Source organism: Manis pentadactyla, chromosome 13, assembly GCF_030020395.1.
Source record: "Manis pentadactyla isolate mManPen7 chromosome 13, mManPen7.hap1, whole genome shotgun sequence".
Classification (NCBI taxonomy): domain Eukaryota; kingdom Metazoa; phylum Chordata; class Mammalia; order Pholidota; family Manidae; genus Manis; species Manis pentadactyla.
This window is the reverse complement of record NC_080031.1, coordinates 49,442,563-49,453,579: the sequence shown is the minus strand read 5'-3', so window position 1 is coordinate 49,453,579 and position 11,017 is coordinate 49,442,563. Positions and strand designations below refer to the sequence as shown.

The following is an 11,017-nucleotide window of genomic DNA, read 5'->3' as shown; positions in this document are numbered from 1 at the left end:
AGGGTTTTTTATGTACCATATCATGTCATCTGCCAATAGTGACAGTTTAACTTCCTCTTTGCCAATCTGGATTCCTTGTATTTTTTTGTTTACTCTGATTGCCGTGGCTAGGACCTCCAGTACTATGTTAAATAACAGTGGGGAGAGTGGGCATCCCTGTCTAGTTCCCGATCTCAGCGGAAATGCTTTCAGCTTCTCGCTATTCAATATAATGTTGGCTGTGGGTTTTTCATAGATGGCCTTTATTATGTTGAGGTACTTGCCCTCTAGTCCCATTTTGCTGAGAGTTTTTATCATGAATGGATGTTGAACTTTGTAAAATGCTTTTTCAGCATCTATGGAGATGATCATGTGGTTTTTGTCTTTCTTTTTGTTGATGTGGTGGATGATATTGATGGACTTTTGAATGCTGTGCCATCCTTGCATCCCTGGGATGAATCCCACTTGGTCATGTTGTACGATGGTTTTGATTTTTTTTTTAATTCGGTTTGCTAAAATTTTGTTGAGTATTTTTGTGTCTATGTTCATCAGGGATATTGGTCTGTAGTTTTCTTTTTTGGTGGTGTCTTTTCCTGGTTTTGGTATTAAGGTGATGTTAGCTTCATAGAATGACTTTGGGAATATCCCCTCCTGTTCTATTTCTTGGAAAAGTTTAAGGAGAATGGGTATTATGTCTTCCCTGTATGTCTGATAAAATTCCGCGGTAAATCCATCTGGCCCGGGGGTTTTGTTCTTTGGTAGTTTTTGATTACCGCTTCAATTTCGTTGCTGGTAATTGGTCTGTTTAGATTTTCTGTTTCTTTTTGGGTCAGTCTTGGAAGGTTGTATTTTTCTAGGAAGTTGTCCATTTCTCCTAGGTTTCCCAGCTTGTTAGCATATATGTTTTCATAGTAGTCTCTCATAATTTTTTGTATTTCTGCGGCGTCCGTCATGATTTTTCCTTTCTCGTTTCTGATACTGTTGATTTGTGTTGACTCTCTTTTCCTCTTAATAAGTCTGGCTAGAGGCTTATCTATTTTGTTTATTTTCTCGAAGAACCAGCTCTTGGTTTCATTGATATTTGCTATTGTTTTATTCTTCTCAATTATATTTATTTCTTCTCTGATCTTTATTATGTCCCTCCTTCTGCTGACCTTAGGCCTCATTTGTTCTTCTTTTTCCAATTTCAATAATTGTGACATTAGTCCGTTCATTTAGGATTGCTCTTACTTTTTTAAATATGCTTGGATTGCTATATACTTTCCTCTTAAGACTGCTTTTGCTGTGTCCCACAGAAGTTGGGGCTTAGTGTTGTTGTTGTCATTTGTTTCCATATATTGCTGGATCTCCATTTTGATTTGGTCATTGATCCATTGATTATTTAGGAGCGTGTTGTTTAACCTCCATGTGTTTGTGAGCCTTTCTGCTTTCTTTGAACAGTTTATTTCTAGTTTAATGCCTTTGTGGTCTGAAAAGTTGGTTGGTAGGGTTTCAATCTTTTGGAATTTACTGAGGCTCTTTTTGTGACCTAGTATGTGTTCTATTCTGGAGAATGTTCCATGTGCACTTGAGAAGAATGTGTATCCTGTTGCTTTTGGATGTAGAGTTCTGTAGATGTCTATTAGGTCCATCTGTTCTAGTGTGTTGTTCAGTGCCTCTGTGTCCTTACTTACTTTCTGTCTGGTGGATCTGTCCTTTGGAGTGAGTGGTGTGTTGAAGTCTCCTAGAATGAATGCATTGCATTCTATTTCCTCCTTTAGTTCTGTTAATATTTGTTTCAGGTATGTCGGTGCTCCTGTATTGGGTGCATGTATATTTATAATGGTTATATCCTCTTGATGGACTGAGCCCTTTATCATTATGTAACGTCCTTCTTTGTCTTTTGTTACTTTCTTTATTTTGACGTCTGTTTTGTCTGATACCAGAATTGCAACACCTGCTTTCTTCTCTCTGTTGTTTGCTTGAAATATCTTTTTCCGTCCCTTGACTTTAAGTCTGTGCGCGTCTTTGGGTTTGAGGTGAGTCTCTTGTAAGCAGCATATGGATGGATCTTGCTTTTTTATCCATTCTATTACTCTGTGTCTTTTGATTGGTGCATTCAGTCCATTTACATTTAGGGTGTTTATTGAAAGGTGTGAATTTATTGCCATTGCAGGCTTTAAGTTTGTGGTTACCAAAGGTTTAGGGTTAGCTTCTTTACTATCTTACTGTCTAACTTAACTCGCTTGTTGAGCTATTATAAACACAGTCTGATGATTCTTTATTTCTCTCCCTTCTTATTCCTCCTTCTCCCTTCTTCATATGTTGGGTGTTTTGTTCTGTGCTCTTTTTAGGAGTGTCCCCATCTAGAGCAGTCCCTGTAGGACGCCCTGTAGAGGTGGTTTGTGGGAGGCAATTTCCCTCAACCTTTGCTTGTCTGGGAATTATTTAATCCCTCCTTCATATTTAAATGATATTCATGCTGGATACAGTAGTCTTGGTTCGAGGCCCTTCTGTTTCATTGCATTAAGTATATCATGCCATTCTTTTCTGGCCTGTAGGGTTTCTGTTGAGAAGTCTGATGATAGCCTGATGGGTTTTCCTTTGTAGGTAACCTTTTTTTTCTCTCTGGCTGCCTTTAATACTTTTTCCTTGTCTTTGATCTTTGCCATTTTAATTATTATGTGTCTTGGTGTTGCCCTCCTTGGATCCCTTGTCATGGGAGTTCTGTGTACCTCTGTGGTCTGAGAGGCCATTTCTTCCCCTAGTTTGGGGAAGTTTTCAGCAATTATTTCTTCAAAGACATTTTCTATCCCCTTTTCTCTCTCTACTTCTTCTGGAATACCTATAGTTCTTATATTGTTCCTTTTCATTTGGTCACTCATCTCTCTTAAAATTCTTTCATTCCTGGAGATCCTTTTATCTCTTTCTGCATCAGCTTCTCTGCGTTCCTGTTCTGTTTTCTAGTCCATTAATGATCTCTTGCATCTCGTCCATTCTGTTTTGAAGTCCTTCCAGAGCTTGTTTTATTTCTGTATTCTCCTTCCTTAGTTCTTGCATATTTCTCTGCAAGTCCATCAGCATGGTTATGACTTTGTTTTGAATTCTTTTTCAGGAAGACTGGCTAAATCTATCTCCCCAGATTCCTTCTCAGGGGAAGATGTAGCAGATGCCGAAGCTCTCTGGGTTAGTCTTGTCTGGATCATACTTTTTTGCCTTTTCATGTTGATAGGTGCTATTGACTGTCAGCTGGGAGGGCCAAAATTTTCACTTGCTACTGGCCTTTCTTTACTGGGACAACTGCGACCCCTAGTGGCTTGTGTTGGGTAATTGCGTGTAGAGTGGGTCTTTGTGTCTTGCCTGGCCGGAAGGGTGGAATTTCCCTTTCTGTGGGCAGAGTTTGTCTCCGGCTGCTTCTCTGCGTTCGCAGCGCCCGGTGGGGTAATGGATGGGGGGGCTGCTTGACTGTTTGCCTCCGTGAGGGGTCTCAGAGCTGTTGCCCAGGGGGTTAGTGCGCCCGGTTTTCCCTGTAATTTCCAGCTGCTGTGCTGTGACCTGGGTTGTTTCCGTCAAGCTGTTAAGTCCCTGTCCCTTTAAGACTTTCAAAAAGCCCCCGCTTTTCTTTGTCACAGGGGCATCACCTTAGGCCCCCGCTCAGTGGTCTTACTGCCCTGTTCCCCCAGTATCCAGGGCCCTCCACCCACGCACTCTGTCTGTGCTCTGGTGGGGTTGGCTGGGGCTGGGTGTTCAGCAGTCCTGGGCTCCGTCTCCCTCCCGCTCGGCCTATTCTTCTCCCGCCGGGAGCTTGGGGGATGGGCGCTCGGGTCCCGCCGGGCCGGGGCTTGTATCTTACCCCCTTCGCTAGGCACTGGGTTCTCTCAGGTGCGGATGTGGTCTGGATATTGTCCTGTGTCCTCTGGTCTTTATTCTAGGAAGGGTTGTCTTTGTTATATTTTCATAGATATATGTTGTTTTGGGAGGAGATTCCCACTCTCCTACTCACGCCACCATGTTGGCTCCGCCGCCATGTTGGCTCCGCCCCCAAGTACTTTTAATTTAAAATAATCAACTTTCCCAAGTTGCATATTTTGGGGTGACATGCTCTGAACTCCTTTGCATTCATCAGAAGTGTACTTGGCAATGTCATCAAGAGAGACCATTCCCAATACAGTTCAAATAAGGAAATTATATGAAGTATTTTCTGGCATCTCCTCTAAGTATGTAATTAACTTACATTCCAGTTAAAAATAGTATTCATAAAAATCTCCAAACAATTCTGAATTACATAAACCCTCTAAATAAACCTTGCATCTAAGAAAAAAATCAAGAACAAATTATAAAATATCTTGAACATCTTTTTTTATTGATAATCAAAGCACATTGTGAAAATTGTTGTATGTTTCCATAGGACTTAGTAGTGAAATCATAGCTGTAAATGCCTTAATCAGGGAAAAAGGCTGAAATAAATTATGCAAATTTCCACTTAACAAAACCAGAAAGAGCACACCAAACCTAAAGTAGATAACAGAAAACAGTGATAAAGACAAAGACAGAATTCAAAATGAAACAGAAAACACTCATTAGAGAGGAACTCAAGCCAAATAAATGTTGGTTCTTAGAAAATATTATTATAATATAAAAGACCCTAGAGAAAATGCACAAGAGAAAGAGTGAAATCAAATTACCAGTATTAAGAAAACAGAGATCTCACTACATACTCTACAGAATATAAGGGGTAAGTTATTAAGTGAATAGCTCTGGCTCAAATTACACATTGATTATAACAAAGTACACTAAAAGAGTGGTAGAAAACAATAGCAATTTCTGGTTTGCATACAAATGGAGCAGTTGGCTTCCTGCTGAGGCTTTCCTTGCTGGGGTGTCTCCTGCAGCTGGAACCAGGCCACTGGAGCTCGGTCTTCTAATTTGCAAGGCCTGTATCTGGGCTGGGAAGACTCCTTCCACCACATATTTTCATCAGGTAACTCGCAATGCTTGTCCAGTTTGTGTAGTAATGATGCCTTCTGGTGAGTGTTCATGTGTTTGCCCAGATCTCATTTACGTTGGGGATGCTGTGGTAACTTCCTGAGCAAAACATGGAGTGAAAGTTTCTGCACAAATGGAGACCTTGGAAATGGAAACATTAAGTTGTCACAAACAAGTTGATGAAGAGCAGAAAGCTGTTACCATGGAGATGCATGAGCCAGTCGGCTCACTCATGCACTGAGGACCTGAACTTCTTTGCAAAAGCCACTCCCCTCTTTCCCTGTAACACTCAGTATTATGACGATGTACTCCTGTGGAGTATGAAATTGCTGATACGGGACATTTAAAGAACTATTTGAAACAGTTTAGGGCTTTCTTAAAAACCAAGATGATAAAACAAACCTCTTTGAAAAATGCTTCTGAGAGGCCAGCAAGCACATCTCTTCTGTCACCAAATGTGTATTTCTGGGTACGTATGCATATCTTCTTTTCTGTAAATAGCCGAATTTTTTCTCCATTCTCTGCAGTTCATTTAGAAAATAAAGTCCAGCGTAAAAAGAAAAAGCCAGAGCCGGGACATGTTGGGGCCAAGCCCGTGGTTTCCCTGAGTCCCACAAGGCGAGTCGGAGCCCCTGGCCCAGCCTGGCTGTGTCTGCTGGCCCCCCGGGCTCTGGCCGAGATGATGTCCTTGGGTCGGAGGCCGGAGACCTGCAGTGAGGCGGAGGCCAGCCACCTGCTTTGGGAGGCACAAGGGCTGGGCGGCAGCCAGGAGTCCCAGCACACCTGGGGCCCCCTACTGTCTAGCTGGTGCAGGGAGGGGCGGCCCGGGGCCCCTCTGAGCGGAGCCAGCCCAGCCTTGGGCGATACCGGTTCTGGGTGAAGCCCGACTACCAGCTAGGACAGGTCTTCAGGTCCCAGGAGCTCCAAAACATCTTCTTCAGACCCAGATGGGGAAAGTGAAGCAGGCCCTGACTGTGACCTGTGTCCTGACCCTGGACGGGCCTCAGGCTGAATGGCAGCACGCACTCTGGGCCCTTTGGCGAGGGAGTGGGGGTTGGGGGTCCCTGGTCAGCAGGGGCTCATGGATCTGGACTGTGCCCGAGGTTGCGTGGGGTGTGCAGGGAGGCGTGGTAAGTGGTCTTGGCTCTGAGCATCCGGCCACTGCGTGGCCTCACTGCCTTGCAGATTGGAGCCCCCTCTCACCCTGCCTGTGCCTGTGGGAGCTGGGTGGCTGGTGGAGCCCCTGGGGCGGCGTCCAGCCATGGGCAGGGGCGAGCACCCCGGCTGGTGGTGCTCTGTTGGCGGCGCTGCCCCAATGCACCCTACGCGCGCTGCCCTGAACTCCCTGGGACTCGGGCTGCCTTCAGGCCGCCTCCCCGGGCACCCCGGCACGGTTCCTCATTACGATTTTGATTGGTTCAGAGTTGTGATTATTATGGAAAATGAAACGAGTAAGTCTTCATGGACAAAACTGTCCACGAAAATCACTGAATGTCTAGATGTGTAATTACTGGTTCATAGGATGGGTGTATGCTAAATTTTATAAGAAGCTGACAAAGAGTATTTTCAAAGCTTTTATAACATTTACTTCCATAGTGATGAAAGTTCCTGTTCTGTCATAACTTACCAGTGTTCAGGGTTGTGCGCCTTTACTTCTAAAAACCATTTGAAAGTATGCCAAGTTGTATATCTTTATGGTTTAAATTTACATTTCATAATTGATGAAGCTGAACATGTTCATGTATTAATATGCCAATAGCAGAATACTTTTTGAGGAAGTCCAGGTTTTTTAATGATTGTTTCATCTCTAAAGTCTCTTGGCCTATGTTTTCCTCTATTATCTTTCGTTCAGGTTTATGATTAGGTGTATGATCCATGTTAAATTAACTTGTGTCCTTGAAGTGAGGTAAGGGTAACATTTTCCTCATTAAGGTTGCTGGCAACAGATCTTTCTCTGTGATTTTTCCCTCTGTGCTGCTCCAACATTTTTCCCAGCTTTAATGGGACATTACTGATAACAACATATGTAAGTTTAAGGTATACAATATGATAATTTGATAAATATATATTATGAAATGATTGACACGGTAAGGTTAGTTAACACCTGTATCCCCTCAAATAATTAACGTATTTGTAGTGATAACTTTTAACAATTTTCCAGTATATAATAGAGTATTGTTCATTATAGTCACCATGCTGTACATTAGGTCCCCAGAACTTACACATCTTATGGGTGGAAGTGTCTATAACATGGCCAACATCACCCCATTTTCCCCACTGTCAACCCCTGGCAACCAGCCTTCCAATCTCTGTTCCTATGAACTCAGCATTTTTAGATTCTATGTATAAGTGAAGTCTATATCAATGGGCATATTATATGTGAATGGCAATTTTTGTTCCTTCTTTATTATTATTGTGAGTTTTATTTTTGCCTAGCTTTATTGAAGTATAATTGACAAATAAAAACGGTATGTAGTTAAGCTATGTAACTCTGTTTTGATATACTTATGTAGTGCAATAATCATGAAAATGAAGCTAATTAACATATTTATCACCTCATATAGTTATCTTTTATTTTTACTGCTTTTTTTTCTGGTACTAACAACCCTCAAGATCAACCCTCAGCAAATTTTGAGTATATAATTCATTACTATTAACTGGAATCACCATGCTGTACATTACATATCCACTATTCATCTTTGTCAAAGAAACTTTGTACCCCTTAATCAACATTTTCCCATTTTCCTTTCCCTCCCAGACCCTGGCAAACAATATTCTATTCTCTGCTTCTATGAATTTGACTATTTTGGAATCCACATAAAAATGTGAAAATTAGATGGTACAATATTTGTCTTTCTGTGTCTGGATTATTTCAGTTAGAAGAATAGTCTCCAGGTTCATCCATGTTTGTCATAAATGTCAAGACTTTCTTCTTGTTTAAAGGCTGATAAACATACATACATACATGCTGATATATATATATATGTATATATATATATACATATATGTCTATAAGATCACAACTTATTTAATTTATCCATTGATGGACATTTAGGCTGTTTATATGTCTTGGTTATTGTAAATAATGCAACAATGAACATGAGTGCAAATATCTTTTTGAGATTCTGATTTTCTTTGGATGTGTACCCAACAGTGAAATTGCTAGATCATAAGGTAGTTGTATTTTTAATTTTTTTGGAAACCTGCAGATTGTTTTCCGTAAGTTTCTTGACATTGGTCTGGGCAACAATATTTGGATATGACACCAAAGTCGCAGGCAACAAGAACAAAAATCGACAAGTGGAACAGAATCAAACTAAAGCTCCTTCACACAATAGAAACAATAAACAGTGTGAAAAGACATCTATGGAATGTAAGACAATATTTGCAAAGCATACATGTAAGGAACTCTTATAACATATTACAAAGCAATATGTAAGGAACTCATAACTCAGTAGCAGAAGAACAAATGAGCTGATTTGTTTTCATTTTTAGTTTTGCTTTTGGTTGTGGTATCTCCTTGGTCTCTTTTAAGTTTACTGAAGTGTAGTTGATATACACTAATATTGGTTTCCAGCACGCAATATTATTTATGCAGTAATATGCAGTTACCCATATTATTAAGTGCTCTTCCCACTAGTAAAGGTATTGTCAGCATAGGAAGACGTTCAGAATTGTTGACTACATTGTCCATGCTGTAATACCATCCCATGAACAATTTAAATTATGACTGAGAATTTTAGTGCCCTTCATGCCCCTCACCATCCCCACTAACCCCCCCAGACCCTCCCCCCCATGGTGACCATCAGTCACCTCTCAGTGTCTATGAGTCTACTGCTGTGTTGTTCATTTGGTTTTGTTTTTAGAGTGAACAAATAAGTGAAATCATATCATATTGGTCTTTTTGACTTATTTCACTGAGCATAACACCCTCTAGGTCCATCCATGGTATCGCAAATGGCAAGATTTCTTTTCTATGGCTGAATAATATGCCATTGTGTATATGTACAATACCACCTTTGTCCTTTCATCTGTTGGTGGAAACTGGTTGCTCCTATATCTTGGCTATTGCAAATAATGTGCCAATAAACATAGTGGTGAATAAACAAATGGGATCAACAATTTATATACAATATTTAAAAGTTGAAGTCAGAGCATGTTCAATAAAATTTCATTCTAAAGGGAATCCACATGGATAAAAGGCAAAAAAAACCCACAAATATTTTAAAAAGCAGCACAAAAATGTGAATTTTGGTATAAAGTTAAGAATCTACCTAAATCAGAGACACCCAATACTGGCTTTGTTAGAGTTCAAATCACTAGATTGTACAAGAATCTGATTTTTAAAACCCTGGAGGCATGGGAAAATGAGAACAGTATAATCACATGTGTATTTTATCTGTCTACCTGTCAGGATGTCTGTATGTACTGTGAGGGCATTTTCGTATGTTTAGATCTATGTGAATCACTGTTAAGTGAAGCTAGACAAGGATTAGGAAGTAGAATATGTTCTCCTAAATTTCTTGCTTACGCAGGAATATAAACTTTTACGTAGTTACAGATTTAAATCTTTTTATCACCAGACATCTTTGTTGTAATAACTATTCCCCAAATCATAAAGATCTTTAATTTTTTATCATTCCTGCATATTTACTGATGGAACCTCTCAGGGATACTTTGACTTTCTCATTTTGGAGACTGTAGATGAAAGGGTTCAGCATCGGTGTTACAATGGTGTTCAGCACTGTGGCAAACTTGTTAACACCCACCACATGGACCTTCTTTGGGCGGACATAGATGGAGATGGAGCTTCCATAATAAAGTGTAACCACGGTGATGTGTGAAACACAGGTGGAGAAAGCCTTCTGGCGTCCCTGGGCAGAGGGAATTCTAAGGATGGTAATGACAATGTATGTGTAAGACACTCCTGTCAGAAGCAAGGATCCCAGGAGCAACAGGACAGAGGAGATAAAGTCTGCCAGCTCAGCCAGGGAGATATCTGCACAGACCAGCTTTAGCACAGGGGCGCTGTCACAGAAGAGGTGGTTGATTACATTTGGCCCACAAAAGGGCAGAGGGGCAGTTAAGATGGATGATGCCAAGATTGACAGAAAGGCACCCACGTAGGATCCCAGAAGCAGCAATATGCACGTCTGCTTGTTTATGATCATCGCATACCTCAGGGGGTTACAGATGGTGACGTATCGATCGAAGGACATGACGGCCAGGATGAAGAATTCTGTGGATCCCAGGAGGAAGTAGAAGAAAGACTGAGTGAGACATCCTGCAAAGGATATTGCTCTGGTGAGGGAAAACATGTTGGCCAGCATCTTTGGCAACACAGTGGACATGATGGCGACTTCCAGGAAAGAAAGATTGGCAATAAAGAAATACATGGGGGAATGCAAATGGTAGTCCCCACACACCAACAGGACGATCATGGTACTGCCAATCAAAAATGTCATGTACATGAGCAGGAATGCAGAGTAAAGAAGAATTTCTATGTCTTTCTCATTCTGAAACCCAAGAATGAACTCAGTGACTCTGGACTTGTTTCTTTGATCCATAATGTCCCCACTTCCACCTGGCATAATAAAAAAGATTTTTTGTGTTGATCTTTGTATCTTAGCCTTGGAAGTACCCTACCTGTAGCAGATAAGTGCCTTTTATGGCAGGGATGATAATGATAACAAATTATCTTTGTTGTGTATAAACAGGTCCTGAGATGAAATGTGTAATTTGTAAGAATTCAGGTGCGAGGTTCACTCAATACTGAATCAGTTCTAAGGTTGTGACAACTGCCCTTTGAAAAGACCTGTGAGCTTCCCCCATGTAGGGCATCTAATAGTGAATTCATCCATTCACCAGCATTGTGAACAGATGCACAATGCTCTTGGGGATAGATGCACCACAGTGTCCAGCATCCATTCAGATGGAAGGTATTCGTTCAGAGTGCTGGCAGATAGAAATTGTAATAAGTCTTGTTCTACATTAACATGTCTGCACAAGAATGCTTTGCCTAAAACTATTTTATTATTATTGAGAAACAAAGGTATTTTGGAAAAAATCAACT

At 41.0% G+C, this 11,017-nt stretch overlaps 1 protein-coding gene across 1 annotated transcript; it reads right to left on the bottom strand.

Moving 5' to 3' along the window:
- Positions 1 to 9,569: 9,569 nt before the first annotated feature.
- Positions 9,570 to 10,511, bottom strand: LOC118935021 (olfactory receptor 6J1-like). The gene has a single exon (XM_036931026.2). It carries the CDS (start codon positions 10,509 to 10,511, stop codon positions 9,570 to 9,572), a length of 942 nt encoding a protein of 313 aa, XP_036786921.2.
- Positions 10,512 to 11,017: the final 506 nt, after the last annotated feature.

Coding starts and splice junctions, on each gene's coding strand:
- LOC118935021 (XM_036931026.2), bottom strand. CDS start 10,511: ATGGATCAAAGAAACAAGTCCAGAGTCACTGAGTTCATTCTTGGGTTT.